The sequence below is a fragment of the Pyxicephalus adspersus genome, chromosome 9, assembly GCF_032062135.1.
Source record: "Pyxicephalus adspersus chromosome 9, UCB_Pads_2.0, whole genome shotgun sequence".
In the NCBI taxonomy this organism is placed as follows: Eukaryota; Metazoa; Chordata; class Amphibia; order Anura; family Pyxicephalidae; genus Pyxicephalus; species Pyxicephalus adspersus.
This window is the reverse complement of record NC_092866.1, coordinates 63293525-63310651: the sequence shown is the minus strand read 5'-3', so window position 1 is coordinate 63310651 and position 17127 is coordinate 63293525. Positions and strand designations below refer to the sequence as shown.

The 17127-nt window shown below is 40.9% G+C and overlaps 1 protein-coding gene across 1 annotated transcript in view; it reads right to left on the bottom strand.

Annotated features, from left to right (window-relative positions):
- The window catches only part of NAV2 (neuron navigator 2), a gene marked incomplete in the record, with an annotated part of 175018 nt that extends 164798 nt beyond the window's left edge, over positions 1 to 10220 (bottom strand). The window contains 1 exon segment of the mRNA XM_072422311.1: positions 9559 to 10220. Within this exon segment, the coding sequence (XP_072278412.1) occupies positions 9559 to 9807 (249 nt within the window).
- Positions 10221 to 17127: the final 6907 nt, after the last annotated feature.

The window sequence follows — 17127 nt, the reverse complement described above, 5'->3', positions numbered from 1 at the left end:
TTCCCAGGTAACCCATATAGGTTTGGTTTTTTTTTAAATACACATTTAAACAAACTTCTGCAACATTTAACCAAAATAAAATCACTTGGATGGACAGAATCAGTAAAGCTGAGCTCCTGTGATATTTAAAGCTTCAATAAAGTAAAAGACCTAAAACCTATTGCAGGCGCAGGAATTGCAAACACACAAAATTTTGTGCATATTCTTTCCTTTTATGCCAAGCAGTCTGATTTGTATTAGACACGTGTCTGACATTGTCTGGTTTGGCAAATATCCCGTTGTTTTTTTTAAACATTAACCCACACTGATATAATTATTTTGCAACATGTTTATTATATTTAAATGTATTTCTAAGCAGAGTTGTTAAATATTGTAATTCAGTTTTAAAGATGTCTGCTGGCATGCACAATAAGATGCAGATTCTGCATTGCAATGACCTATGCACTAGCCACGCATTAAAGGAAACCGGGTCGCCGTGTCAGTGGTACAGTGCAGCATACACTGACCTAGATTTACCATGTGAAGTGTTGGCAGAACAACAATAATCAGCAGGGTGTGTCATTTATCTGTATAGTGCTGAAAGGGGAAAAAAGATTAAAGTAGAGGCTGCATGTAACATTTCAAATTATATATGAATTTATAATGTGTTATGTTCTAGTGAACATTTAGAAATGTTAATTGGGCCCAGCAAGTATCCTAAAAAATGCACTTTTTGCAGTTAATCTTTCCTAAAACATAGCAGTGTATTTTCAGTGGCATCAAAGTTCTGTATCTGCATTGTGAGATCATCCAAGGCACTGCTCCCACTGACTCACATTTGGAGGTTCGCTACTGTGCTATTGTCATTGTTCTCCTTGCTGGAGAGGAAGCTGTATCTGCAATGCAAGGCTCTTCCTGTTTCTACTTCGATTCTGTGCTTCCTTCACCTCTCTTGCTGCTTCATGGGTATCAACCCAATCTTTATCTGAGCGTTAGTAATTAAGAGAGACATGTACTATTAGCAAGTAAGGTCCTGCCCCTACCAAGATGGCTGCTTCTACATAGAAAAACATGTGCAGAACAAGGCATGGTGAATCAGTAATGGGGAAACGATCAGCTGCAGAGAAATCAAAGGCAGCTGTAGGACTTTTTCTCAGCCGTCTACTTGCATTTTCTTGGGATTAGCATCCACAGTACATGTTCTATTAAAGTTAAGATTTAAATACCTAGCTCAGGGGTGTCCAACAGGTGGATCGCCATCTACCGGTAGATTGCAAAGGCAACACGAGTAGATTGCAGAGCCCTGCCTTTCAAAATAAACTCTACCGCGCACAGGAGTTATTAAATCCAAGTTTTTATCGTTGGAAAATCATTTTGACTTGGTCATTTTAAAAGTAGCTTGCAAGCCAAAAAAGTGTGGGCACCCCTGATTTAGCTGCATGTGCAGCTTAAGGTTGGTTGCCAGAATGTCTGGCAATCTCAGTTTCCCCTGCACATGCTAGAAATGAATGCCGGCATATCTGCATAGGAGTTCCATAATCCTGGCCTGGCCAATTAAGATTGTTTTCCGGAAGAAAGAAGATGGCGATGCCCCCTGCGGGTGAACGGGGGTTTAGTTCTAGAGCAGTGTTTCACAGAGATCCTCCAAAGGATGCTGTGGGTTCCTTGAGCAATGAGCAGTTTGTGTCTCTCAGGTCAGTGACCCCAATGATCATTTTGGCTATCTGTAAGGGTGACATTTTTTCCACTGGCCAGCAATGTAAGAGGAATTGATCACACTGACCACCACACTAATATACTGTGATCTGTGGATATTGTGATTATAACAAGGGTTCCCCATGTTAAAAAGGTTGGTACCTCCACGCACCCTAGTACAAATGTTTGTTTTGGTCCTTTGGGATTTTGCTATCAATTTATTCATAATTGGGTAAATGGTGGGCTTTTATATTTGCCTGGGGAACCACATATTTCATATATTCATACAACATAAAAAAGCACATGAGTATTCTGAGAAGTTGAATAAACATTCCAGAAAAAAAAATCTTGTAAACCATGAGTTTTGATATTGATTAAAAATACAGCAAAAACTGCAAGATTTCTATGTATGCCGATATAAATGTCAGCGGCATTCCTGGGAGAACTGGCATTCAGATGGACTTTCCAGCTTGTTTGTAGGAAAAAATGATCTGTACAGAAAAGACTAAATATAAACGCTCGCTGCCATCTGGAAGGCCAAACGCCGGTCAACAAATCAGCTGCAATTATAGACCTTTAAAAAAAAAACACGCTGATTACAGGTAATTTCCAAAATATGGAAATATTCCTCATGAAGGAAAACATGTGTGATCCCCCACACATGCGTAACACACACAGATCCACACATGGAGAACAAAGTGTACCTGTCACATCAATGCAATGATGGGTCAGAATGTCAGAAAATGTTAAATATTATTTCTAAACATAAACTGATTTGTAAAGACTGCAATCTGGTTTAAGTCAAAATTGTCTAAATACATGATGTATGTTTATTTTTACTCGGTGAGCGCTGTGTGTTATTCTTTTAGATCTGTGCGGTAATCCCATGTAGAATTTTGCCTTAATGGAGTTTCCTGTAATACAGACTGGTCACAGCTGCTCGCTCTCTTTGTGCAGGGTGGCCGGTCTTGTATCCGCCCCCTCCTGTAGTTTTCTGCAGGTTGCGTGTAGCAGGTGGTCCTGTTGGGTCCCTCCCACATTTTTTGCATAGAGTATGCTTAGCACATCTGGATTTGCAAAGGCTTTTGGTGGATTTATATCCTATGGAAGGTATTGAAAAATATATATAAATGTAAGTTTTTGTGTCCCGCAATCACCTGTAAAGGTAATTGCCCTTTTGTGTAGAATGGAAAAGTACCAAAACCTTTATCAGGTTGGCTGTTGCCCGCGGCACAGTACAAACATGTTCGAACCTATATCCTTCACCTAGTGGCATCACTAAAACAGAAAGTGAGGGGAAATTTCTACCTTCCTATTGTATGATACTTAACCTACCTCTTAGATTGTAAGCTCTTCAGGGCAGAGACCTCTCCTCATCTTGTGTCACTGTATCTGTTAGTCATCTGCAACCCCTATTTAATGTACAGCGCTGTGTAATATGTTGGCGCTATGTAAATCCTGTTTATTAATAATAATAATAATAACAATTTCAGCTTACAGATCACTCATGACTGCTCCGCACAATGATTATTCGTGGAAAGGGGGAAGAAAACCTCACTCAAAGTATCTAAGGAAGTGAGGCACACAGTAAACATCACAACAATATATATTTCTAAAGGGGAACTTTCAATCCATACAAATATAAAGTGCAAAATCGGTTGCTGAACACTTGCTTCCCTTTTCTCTGTAGAAAAGGGAAGATTCAGAGCAGGTGGTATAGATATGATGATGAAAATGCTGGAAAACAAGTTGAATTCCAGTAAAAGCTGAAGAAGTTTTATTTCCAGCCTTATAAATAGTTATAAGTGGGAATTGAACAAGAATGAGACACCATTGGAACCGGTTCATAGATGTGTTGTAATGCCATTTGTTCTGCATGGCATTCAAAAGTATTTGCAAGTGGAGGTGAATTATGAATGCTGCAGCCAGACTTATAAATTCTTCCCACCGCTCCTCTTCTGCTGCCGCCCTTTGTAGTTCTCTTCATTGGCTTCCATTTCACCTGAGAATCAAATTCAAGCTCCTGTGCTTTGCCTTCAAATCCCTCCACAGTTCTTGTCCTACTTACCTTTCTGACCTGATAGAACAATAGCTGCTCTCTTCGCTTCTCCGGTGACCTACTAATGACTTCCTCACTCATAACCTCCTCACACGCACGGCTCCAAGACTTTTCTAGAGCTGCCCCGACTCTCTGGAATGGTCTTCCACTTCCTATTCGGCTTGTTCCTACTTTCTGCACATTTAAAAGAGCTCTCAAAACCCATTTCTTCAAACTTGCCTACCTGTCTTCCTCTGTCTCCTAAACCCTCACTACTCACCCACCATTCTATATCTCCCCTCCAATTATGTGACACTTCCCCCTCCTCTTAGATTGTAAGCTCTTTGGGGCAGGGTCCTCTCCTACTCCTAGGTCACTGTCTGTATTTGTCTGTCATTTGCAACCCCTATTTATTGTACAGTGCTGCGTAATATGTTGGCGCTATATAAATACTGTCCTCATAATAATAATAATTGCAACGCAGACTACAAAGCATTGTGGTACACTATAATGGCGAGGGGGGGGGAATTTTGAATGGGCGTCATGTGTTGGGAAGTTCGTTTAATTAAATGGGCTGCCATATTGCAATGCAGAACTGAATGCATAATAACAACCATGTACTCTCCATGGCCTCAGAAGTGTGAATTCAGCTTTTAAATAGCAAAATCGTTTTAATTTATTATCTTAAAAATAATCCCTGCTGATCCCTCATTTTTTAGGTTTGGGGTGACCATGATCTGTCCCTCATTTTCACGTTTGGGGTGACCATGATCTGTCCCCATCTCCTGATTGTTTTCCTGTGCAATCACCTGGTCTTACCGTAGAAATTACAATTACTTCTACTTGTAAATGGTTTCTGCATCGTAGCACGCTGAGCAAGGAACATATTCTGATAGGAAGCCATTCTCATTCTGCCAAAATCCTTCTTCACACTTTCCATCGCTGAGCGTCCCTGCTACTATCCTCATTTTGTAGAGTAACACATTTTCAATGTGTTTGTCATTAGAAACCACAGCTAAAATATGTTCTGTGACTATTTACTACTATGGTGAAACAGCGGGCTTCTGCAAACAAAAATCATTCAGTTCAGAAATACTAAATCAGCATAAAATGCTGCACAACCTTCTTCTGCCATGTTAAGGATAACTGTGGATAAAGCAACAGGTTCTCTTATTTGGTGACCCCTTTCACCCACTAATGATAACCTTGGCCATTCTATCTGAAACTTTGTTGGAGAGGATACACTTTCATCAGTGAAGTTGAGTGATTCTGTGCCGCAAGCAGCCTACTGTTCTGTCCTTACATTTTCTCATAAGTTGTTCCCTACTCGGACATTAAGGGCTTAGGCACATTACCCAAATTGATTGGGTTATATCAACATACATTATCATTAGGAGGTCGACGACACGTATCTGTTCCCAATCTAATCAAAAGCTGAGTGATTCAGCAAACCCTGAATGGATCTTAAAAGTCACTTGCTATTTGTTAGTAAATGTTTCCAATGCTGGATCAGATCCATTCCAGGTGTGCTGGGTCACTCAGCTTTACTGATGAAAATGTATCCTTTCCAGCCTTGGAGAGCTTTAATAAGGCCAAATGTGTCGGCACCATTGCAGTTACCTTGGGCTTCCAGGTATGGATGAGCAGGTGACCTACTTCCAATGATGAAATGCAAGGGGGTCCAAGTGGCCAATCTCCAGATCTGAACAATATCACATAGGAAAGAATATAAATACCCCGTGTGTGATACCGTTTAGACCTAACAGTGCAAGCTAGGACACAGACAAGGCAACAAAGAAGCAGCGGTATGCAGGGAGGATGAGGATCAGTGGGTGGTATGGAAGGATATGAAGCTGTCACCTAACAAAGTGACATGATCACTTCTATCATAAACTGTTTTGGCTTCTTAAAGTGGACTCTTCTTTACACTGACCACACACTTTACAATCTGCTGGCACAATTTTCTTTAGATCTGTCAACAACGCTGCAGTGCCAGAGTTTCATTATAGATTTAATGGATTGCCCAGGTACGCCTTTACACTACATAGTTTTAAGGGCTTGCTTACACAACCCATTCAGCTTTAATCCCACCAGGCCAACTCTTTTTATTGTTACAGCTGTTGGTAGATTTAAAGGAGATTGCACAAATACATTGTAATGGGCATCATCTTAAAGGAGATTATACAATTAATTGTAATGTGTGTAGCTACATTTAGATCTTCTATTATCTCCTTCTAAGCCACCTGCCATGCTGCTGATAATAGAGATTATTATAGGACTGTGTCAATTTATTTACATTTATAAAGGAGAGTTTTACATTTTCAAAACCTGTGATACATGATTTAACCTGCAGGGGTGCTGTAGATCAGAACTGGAATTGCCGTTCCCTAATCTGGGAGCATTGGAAGCAGCACATGACCATCATTAGGGTTATAATATTGGCTTGACATAAAGATCTCCTTCCATCTAAGCAAACATTGTTTTTTTTATGTGCAATAGAAAAGATCCAATATCCAGCTATTCATATCATGGATTGGGAATATTACAAAGGTGTAAAAGTCTATTGTTGACCTTTAATTGCTGCAATCACATATATAGCAAATACGATGCCAGAGCAATTGGTAGATACAATAATACAATATACAATTCAAGCTGATTTCCTAAGCAATACTACACATTCAGTCACCCTTCACTTTGTTCTTTAAAGCTGAACCCCATGAAAACAGCTAAACACAGATAAAAATATATTTTTGTCAATTCAGTCCTCTGCCAGATGGTGCCGGTTGGTGACCATTATTTCTCTACTTCTCTTAAGCAAAACAGACTGGTCACCTTACTGCCCCCAATATTTGATTGGGAAGTAAAGGAGCAGTGTTCTCCCCAGCCCTTTTTAGCTGGGCGCCCCACCCAGCACTTTTCAATAACCACCCGGGTGTTTTGGATGGTTACTGAAAAGTTGGGTCACAAAACAAGGGCTGCCACCCACCTACAGCTTCTTCCCACCCAGCTTAAACAATTACTGGGAAAAAGCAAATTGATGCAATCATTACTCTTTACCCTCCAGCCAACATGCTCCATGTGGCTGCTAGTGCTGCTTCTTCCAATGCCTATTCCAGTATCCTTCTTTAAGATAGGTGAAATAAGGTTCTTTACCACCCCAGTTATCATACCCTCACCATGAGCTGTTAACTACTTCATCAGCATAGGTTGCATTTCTTGCCTTTTTTTTTGCACCCTCTCTTACTAAAAACACCCAAGGTGATCTTTTGTCCCAGCTCAACCCTGAGCAACTTTTTTCAAATCAACCAGTCATGGCTGTGTTCTCCCCAGTCCCTGTTAGCTGGGCGCACCACCCGGCACTTTTCAGGAACCCCCCTGGCTGTTTTTTGGTGGTTACCGATGAGTTGGGTCACAATACAGGGGCTGCAACCCGCCTACAATTTCTTCCCACCCAGCTTGAAAAATTTTCTGGGTTGAACCCTACATAGCCAGGTGTACAAAAATATCAAACCAAGGTTTTTCTTTTTATCTCCTACAAAAGTGTAGTAGTATTCATGGTTGTAAGCATGGGAAAACATCGCCCTCCCCTCCTCATCTTAACATAAAAGTCACATCCTTTCCGTCTGACTTCAGGGCGACACCTGTCTGAATCCAGCACTTCCAGGAACGCTTCCCGTTAGACGGAGGGGAAAAAATGATTCATTACTGGGGGCCATGTGTAGGGCAGGCTGTGCATAGGAGCGCTGCAATAGGCACAAGTGCTTGGGCATAGCCAGCCTGGGTAATCCATGCACAGGCATATTAACCCTTTGTGCTGAGCTGGTTTGGTCTGACTGTGTAACTGAAGCATCAATGAGAGCCAAATGATGAAGTCACCACCCAAACCGCATGCTGCCAATACACAGTGCAGGGCCCTGCTCATATTGCAGAAGAACAACTAGGAGTCAGTTGTCACCTTATAACAGGAAGTGCCTGCAAGCCCAATAGGGATTATACTATGGAAAACCAAAAATTAAAAACAACATTTGCAATGATGTTAAACCTTATGAGATTTATGTGAATGGGTTTATATAAACTGCATTATTATTATTATACATCCAAAGCCCTGCTGCAGCATCTACAATCCTTGGATGGGATGCTGCACTGCAGTGCAATAGTGAGCGCTACTATTCATTTCAGCACTGTACCTGTGATGAGCATGTGTTCTCAGCTACAAGGGAGCACATGTAGATACGAGCATTAATGGAGCTCATCTATCAGTGTGTCCGAGGGGAAAATCTTCCCAGGCAATCAGTGTTGCCCCCTTGCGATCAATCAGGTTTTTCCTTTTACTGTCCCACATGAATAAATAGCACTGGGAATCTGATTTGCTGGCTACAGAAGGACACGATAATGACCCATAACCATCTATTTTTCCAAATTAATAGGTTTTCCATAATGGTGGAAAATCGCTGCTGGAATTTTGCTGCATGTAAGTGTTTTGCAGTGGTCGTGTTACTAGAAATAGACCAAATGCTGGGTGAGTGTGTGTGGATATGTGTAAAGCTAAAATAGAACCATGCTCTGTCTACATTGGGTCAAGCCATGAAAAATCACCCCACATGCAGCCACATAGATATTGGGCTTTGGTAAATAAAATGCCATCAATGTCTGGATAAAAATAATGTGATTTACATATGAGATTCAGTTTCCTGAAAGACATTGATGTGTATGAAACTGTTACAGACAAAATACATTTATGGATGAGTATCCCTCCCAAATCCCAAGCTGATCCATTGCAGGAATTGATTTGTGGGCTACGGCATTTCATAATCCAGAAGAGACAAATCGCCCATACACAGCACCAACCAGCCAGGTGAACATTTTCCAAATTTAAGGATCATTCTCTTTTTCATATTTCTCACAATTTTTAGTGATCTAGGATTGTTGATATAAAAAGATCTGCAACCATTGGTGGTTTTGGCTTTGGCTACCCCTAAATATTATGGACATGATTCAACCACCATCATCTGTGACACATACATGCGCCCTTGCATTGACCACGTGTGCGTGTTCAAGCACCAAACACGCCTCCAGTGCTGATTTAGGATTATATAGGATGATATAAAAAGATTTGTAACCATCAGTGGCTTTTCAATAATTCAGATCTTTGGCCACCCCTAAATATTATGGAGATGAGATTCAACCATTATCATCTGTGACACATGCATGCGCCCTTGCATCGACCATGTGTGCGTTTCAAGCACCGAAGACGCCTCCAGTGCCGATTTAGTATTATATAAAAAGATTTGTAACCATTGGTGGCTTTCCATGAATGCAAATCTTTGGCCACCCCTAAATATTACGGACATGATTCAACCGCCATCATCTGTAACACATACATGCGCCCTTGCATCGACCATGTGTGCATGTTCAAGCACCGAAGACGCCTCCAGTGCCGATTTAGGATTAGGCAGCTGACCAATACCAGCCCAGTTCTTCCCTAAGGATCGATCGGGGTGTGTGAATGGTGTAGCGTAACCCACACACCTCACTGACCAAACCTAAAATCAGGGGATGGTCACATGTGGACGGAATCACATACGTGCAAAACTATCAATGAATACGTATTAAAATTGAGGCTGACCACACACTATGCAATGTATTCATGGATAGAAGAAAAATGTCAAATCTGTCAATTGATTGCACTTGGTTAACCATCGTGGTTTCAAAATTTCAATATATCTATGGTGAGAACCATCATAATACAGATTGGATATCTAACAAGTGGATGGTGTAATAAATAGCAGGATGGATTTAAATTGATCATTAATATAATAATAAACATAAGCAGAATGAATTCTGACCTGTGTGTCAAAGGCATTTTCTTCAGAATCTGTCTTGTTGATGGGCAGAGCCTCTCCTGTGGATTCGTATTGGGGTTTCAGGGGGATCTGGCTGGGGTAAGTGGGTTTGGGTACATCGATCTTATTTCCCAATTTCAGGTAGCAGGGCTGGGGGATTGTCCTTGCTGGTACCTGGAGGATTGGTGCAGCACTGTGGACAGGTTTGGGCAGTCCTGATTTCATCTTGGAGGCCACCAGGATGGATGGCATCTTTTCCTCTAACCCTTCTCCTGATACAATCGTCTCTCGAGCACAAGCTTGATCGTTGAAAATCTTGAAATCACCTGCACTGCAGACACACACACATCAATCCTATTAATCCGCCATCGTTATAATGAGCCGTCCATTGCACAAACCAGACTCTCTTCTCATGGGGAGACACCTGTTCATTAACCTTTCGGGAAGACTTCTGCTCATTATCTCATGGGCTTATCTCCCATGGGTGTCTCAGTCTGAGCATGTGTTGTGCGGGGATTTCCAGGCAATAGGAGATTGTATATGCGATGCTGTGTTTATCCTGATGTATCTTTGTATGTCATCGCTGCAGTTGTAGCTCAGGGCTGCTCTCAGGAGATCTCACAGCCCAACCTGTAGCAGAATCCCCGGCAGGTCGTCTGAGCTCGGCTCGCTGTGTGTGTGTGGGAATAGCTTTGCATTTTGACAGTACAGAGCAATGCTGCATGCTGATTGGCCAGATTGGAAAATATCTCTGCAGGAGAGGAGGAGACTGTTCAGAGCTGTCAGAGCCGACTCACCGTACTAGGAAAAAAAACAGCCAAATAACTGCCGAGAATACAAGGGGATGGCTCATTCACCCGTGATTCGATTCAAGGGAAAACATCGGCGTGTAAGGAAAAGGCACATTTCCTGCAACATGGGCAGGGTCACATGACTCTTACTCAGCAGCTAGTGACCTGCTGCTTTGCTGCAGCTGGGGGAGACTACATGGGCAAGCATGCGCTGTAAGCATGCGCTGCAAGACAGCTGGAGGTCCAAGCAGTGGCCAGCACCGAGGGGTATCGGGGAAATATAAAAATATTATAATATATATATATATATATATATATAATAATATCCATATTTATTATCAGACATGGCTGCACAGATTGCAGCTTGGCTGGCTGCTGGGAGCAATAAGAACATTCAGCAGGTTGTATGAGAAATGAGGTGCTGTGTTTTCAGATCAGGGGAACTTTTCAAAAGCAGACATTCCCCCAAACATTCCCTGGTGGGAATCTAATACTGACATTGAAGCACATGGACCTGGAAGATTTACTTTGTCTGTCCTTCCATTTTTGCATTTTTTTACATTGTTTTAGTGCAGCAGAACCCCGAGCCCAGGATTGCAGGATGATAGCCTGGGGTAAATGTAACTGGGAAGACTGAGGACATCTGCTGGTGGAAAGGAATTGTGAGAGGTTGGCAGCTCTGGGTTGAAGGTAATTATTGCAGAAGAAACCCCAGGCTGTCATCAAGCCAGCCTGGGGTAAACTCAACCGAGAAGACAGAGGACATCTGCTGGTGGAAAGCAATTGCTGAGAGGTTGGCAGCTCTGGATTAAAGGTGAATATTGCAGCAGAACCCTGAGCCCAGGATTGCAGGATGAGGTCCATGACCACCTGGGGTAAACTCAACCAGGAGGAATGAGGGTATCTGCTTGTAGAAAGGACTTGCTGAGAGGTTGGCAACTCTGGATTGAAGGTAATGATTACAGCAGAACCCAGAGCCCAGGCTGTCATGTAGCTCATCATGCCAGCCTGGGCTCAGGGTTCTGCTGCAATATACTAAACCAGGAAGTCTGAGGACATCTGCTGACGGAGTTTGGGATTGAAGAAAATTATTGCTGCGAAAACTGATTTGTTTTGCACAGATCTATGTATTCTTGTATGAGTATTAGAAAACTGGGTAGGTAGAAGTCACTCATTCCATATTTCATATCTTACAAAGGCAGCAGAGACAAACCATCCTAAGGAAAAAAAGGTGCTCACTGGATGTTACAATGATGAAATAATGATGTTTAAGGTTGGGTTCATCCAGCATACAACAGAAAAGTCATGGGGAGGCGCTACACAAGCATTTTTATTAGATGCCTGATGTCATAGCTACAGCTAAAGCTGGCCGGGCTGATTTAAATGTCTATGTATACCCAGACCTAGCTGGGCGATGATATCAAAATACAATATGTGAAATAGACCCTTGTCCCAAAAGGGGTCACCACTATTTGGCCTGTAGTAAACTCCCTACAACCTTGTTAACCTGAACAGCTGCAAAGCTTTGCATAGGAAGAGGGGCATAGGAGTTGTCACTGCTGGAAGAAATCCTTTCTAGTGGTTAGAGTAGTTCAGAGTTCCCCCCAGTCACCCTGAGATGGGCGCACCACCCAGCACTTTATGATTAACCACTTGGCTGTTTTTTGGTGGTTACTGAAAAGTTGGTTCACAATACTGGGGCATGGGATAGTTGAGGCATGATACAAGGACAATAGAAAAATGAGGGATACTAAAGGGGTGGGTATTAGAAAATTGGAACAAAGTATAGGGGGCAGTAGAGAGCTGACAGAATTTTAGGGGGTTACTGGATTTATTTATCAACAAAAACGAGGAACACTAAATGTAATGTGCTGCCCCGCCCACTTTTTGGATTGAAACCATTTCAGAGGAGAACACTGTAGTCCACATCTGCTTCTTGCTGGCACAAGTTTTGCCTCCAAAAGCCTTGTGAATTAATTTACTTCTGGAAAAAGACTAGAGTACTGTATATAGTCTATATGGTGGAGTAGGTTCAGAAAGACTGAATTTCAAAAATGTTAAAATAAATTTTGCCAAATTTCCCCACTCATCTCCCAATGCCCAATTGTCTCCTTTAAGTTGAGATATCATGCTTAATATGAGGAAGAGTAAGACTATACAGACCTTAACATGCAAATCTAGGGGTCACACTGCTCAAATCCCCGCTGTTCCTTATGCACTTGTCAATTTTGTAAGCTTGCCATCAGCATTTAATTAAAAAAATTAAACCGTCCACATCAATTGGATTTCAAGCTGCACTGTAAATCAATCAAACCTAACCAGTGCTGTCTAAAAAGGATTTCAGATTTCCAATATTCCAAGTACTCAGTATGGTAATTATTGTCCAGCACTTATTGTGTTTTTGTAGAATCAAAACTTTCTGTATTTCCATGAAATTGTCATGTCCAACATATAAGATGTAATTCATCTCGGAGGTATCTGCACAAATCTCACAAACCTGGCACGCGTGGTAATCCTGTGCTGCATGTTAGGCGAACGTCATGTCCTCATTTATAAGCTTTATTTATGAATTTTAGTAACAGCAAGAACAACTCATAGAGAAGCAAAGGAGGATTATGGCACCCAAGGATTTCCATAGTAATTTAAGAATAAGTAAATCAGTTCCGAACAAGAAAAAATACATTGCTTTAATTCAAGGCAAAAATTGTACACATAAATATATATACAGTGTACAGCTATAGGGCTCGGCAATACCAAATCATATTTTTATTTGTTTGTCAAGGACATGGTCTGGGACTACCAACTGTTGCTGCTTGCTGAAGTTTATCCTTGGTTCCTCCACATTTTATTAAGTACATTACCTTATTAATATTATCTTGTATTTATATAGTGCTGACAAGGCTGTACAAAATCCACAGTCGTGTCACTAGCTGACCGTCAGAACAACTCACAATCTAATGTCCCTACCATGGTCATATGTCATTAATGCAGTCTAAGGGCAATTTTGGGGAAAGCCAATTAACCTAACTGCATGTTTTTTGGATGTAAGAGGAAACCCATGCAAACATGGGGAGAACCTGCAAACTCCATGCAGATTGTGTCCTGCCTGAGCTTCCAACCTGGGACCAGCACTGCAAAGGCCGGAGTGCTAACCACTGAGCCAACCGTGCTTTAGACCCAGTGACACTAGTATCACCAGGTCCTGGTAATGCAGGAAGCTCATGGCTAGTGGGCCGGGTTCTGTACATAGCTTCCTGGTAATGCCCATATATGCTGCTGGGTCCCCATAACTGACCGGAAATCCAATGAAAGAAAGGGACAAGCCATGGACCATTACATTGAAACTTTAAAATACCTAGATAATGCTAAACGTCCTTCACCAGGAAATGGGGCTGGCTTTAGTTGACTTGTTTCAGCTTTTAATGCATATTGGGAATTATCAAAGTTCTCTAAGACTGGAGAAGATAATCATGGAATCAAGTAAACCTGGAAAAAAAATCATTTGCTATTAGTTAACAAATGTTTTTAGTTCTGGAGAGTATCCATTTCAGGTTTGCTGAATCACCATGGTTCACCAATGATGGTCTATCTTCTCCAGTCTTGGCGAGGAATTAGAGTAAGCTATTTCAGCGCAGGAGCCTGTAAAATGATGGAAGGTAAGGTAGGAGTTCAGCTTTAAGCTTATGCTGGGCCCCCGCCAGCTCCATTTAACTACCATTTTGTGTTTGTTCCTGGTGCAGTAAACCAACATTTGACAAAGGAATGTTTGTACCTGTTTAAAGCAGTGGAAAACCTGGTGCTTTCCTTTCATTTAGCCTTTAACCCCATGATATATAAAATAGTTGTGGTGTTGAGGAAGGGTGTGAAGCTGGAAAATCTCTAGCCTGGCTTTGGAGATCTGATAGCATTTGTTGTCTCTCCATATGATACATGTGTGACGTAGCACCTAGCAGAGGGAACAATCCTGGACACAACCAGATTATATTATTATAAAATACAAACTGGGTCACGGTAATTTTTCCACGGACTTCAGTCCTCTTTGTCCTTGTGCTATTCTCTTTCCTGTGTCCTTCTGGATCGCATGTATTGATTTGTGGATATAAACTTTCCATCTTCTCTGTCTGGTACCTAATTTCAGAAAACTCTTCTAGCTGTTCTGTGCTTTAAATGATTTGTAGATACAATGTGCCTGACTTATTAAAGCACGCCAAGGGTGGAGAAGATACACATTAGAGAAGCTGGGTGATCCAGCAAACGTGGAATGGCTTTTCTAAAAGTCATTTGCTATTCGTTAGCAAATGTTTTCAATCCTGGACCAGATCCAACCTCTACCTGGAATATGCCGGTCATAAAGAATGATAATGAAATATTTAGTCATAAAATCAATATTATGACATAATCACAAACATTGTTTAGCATTTTATCTGCTGATCTGTTACAGAAACAAGCATGCTGTTCATCTTGCACCAAATAAAGTTTATATCATTTTGATAGGTAGAGAGCAATAAATGAAATTAATTTACAAACATAAAAGTTGCTCAGGCAAGAAATTTGTTACATGAAACTAACAATTAGGGCTCTATTTATAAAACAGGAAATCTGACAGTGTCACAAACATTCCCTTGTGGGAATATTCCAGGTTCATGTGTTGCAATGGCATTAATTGATTCAAGGGAATGTTTGGGGGAATATGACATTCCTCATTTTATAAATAGAGCCATTAAAGTGCAAATGTTATTACAATGAATTGTTTTCCTGGTACTATGAAGTTAAGATAGGGAACTAATTTCTGGTATTACTTTGCTGCGGTATTCTACAATGACTGAGATTAGAAAAGAGATCTTTCAGTAATCTATAATAATGTTATTACCCCTGTTACTATTTAAAGTGGAACTAAAGTGATGATTACTAAACAAAATATGAATCATAGATGAACAGGTGCTTGATGTTCGCTACTTCAATCTTAATCATATTCATTCATGTACTTATACCAGTTGCATTTAAAACATCTTTGATGCTTACTCCATTAGGGGCATTACTTTGTATCTGCCTTGAGTTAAAGTGGAACTAAAGTGATGATTACTAAACAAAATATGAATCATAGATGAACAGGTGCTTGATGTTCGCTACTTCAATCTTAATCATATTCATTCAGGAACAATTCTAACTATAGAGTATCCACTGAGTACTGTGCACAGTAATTATTTAAACTGTAACTTAATATTTACAATGTTACCAATTCCCATTATGCAGCTCTGGAATGTAAAACATTTTAGTCTATTATATGAGGCAGTCATGAGCAAGACATGTCACATAAATGTGAAGATCCCAGTGAGACTGGCGCAGCTTATGGATGCTCCCCAGGGCTCATCACAAACCACATTACAGGGAAGCAAGTCTGTCTCCTGCGACGGATAGACACAGATGCGCTGGAGGCCACAAGCCAAACCTAACGATTCAGCAAAGTCCTCTAACTCTGCCATAATCTGGCAACAAACCTTCCAGGAAAATGATTTTCTGATTTAAAGATAAAGTGGACCTCAGCTGTAAAATTTGGTTTGTTTAAATCGATGCGGAGGGCAAGGTGTGTGACAATATACTGGTCATATATACACAGCAGGGTTCATGGCAATACAATGGCATTATTCACTGTCTGGAAAAGTCATTATTGTCTATATTCTATTATTTGATGGTGGTTCACAGGATACCCAGAAAAAAAAGCGAGCATTTTGTTGACTACTATGGGAAACCACATATTGTTCTTCAAGTGTAGTCATTGTTAAAAGCAAAAGAAAGATGGAATATATGCCAATTGTAGACATGACAAATTTTGGATACATTTACAGTTCCCTTTATGCCAGATGATTTATCAAAAAAAAATGTATATGGTGGTTTGTGGTCCTCCTGTCCCTTGTTTGTTACAGTAACTAGCATTGCACAGGGATAGTGACAACTCTTTTATAGCTTGCATCTCTGTAGTCATCATGCCACAGCCTTGCTTCCTATTATGATTTAAAGCTGAAATCTCTAGAAACAGCCAAAATGCATAACGGGAACTGTTTTACCAGCAAAATGATTTGTATTTCTATACAGTAGAGACCTACACCACCCTGCAAGGAAGAAAGGCCATGCTGTAATCTCAACCTTTTATGTCCCTTCCTAGTGACTGGTGAATCAAGGAACAAAAGTTACTGATGATATCTTTGCCTTTCAATGGTTTCCTTGCCAAGCACATGTGCATGCAGCAGAGCCTGATTGGCCCCAAATGCTGCCCCACCCTTTCTAAGCTCTGCTGTACAGAGCACCTAATAGCAGGTTAAATTAATGTACTTATACCAGTTGCATTTAAAACATCTTTGATGCTTACTCCATTAGGGGCATTACTTTGTATCTGCCTTGAGTTAAAGTGGAACTAAACGCAACTGTCCTTCATCTTCACCTTTTCTTTTTCCTGGTTCAGGTATTCAGTCATCCAGATTGACGTCACTCCTGCACATGTACGTCAGAGCTCATTCATGCCCAGCACCCTGGTATGCCACGATCATAAACTGAACATTCAACAGAGGATTGCAATCAGACAGGTAAGTTTGTTTTATTGCAGGAGGGATAAAGCATGTCCTTTTTGCAATAAAAAGCTGCATGCTCACATGTTTTTGCTTTTAAAGTTTAATTCCACTTTAAGTTTTAAAAATTATACTTAGTAACACTTACTAAGAGACTGAATGAGAATGTAATTTACTCAATATGGTCTGGGATCTAGCATGGTCATATAACAATATGT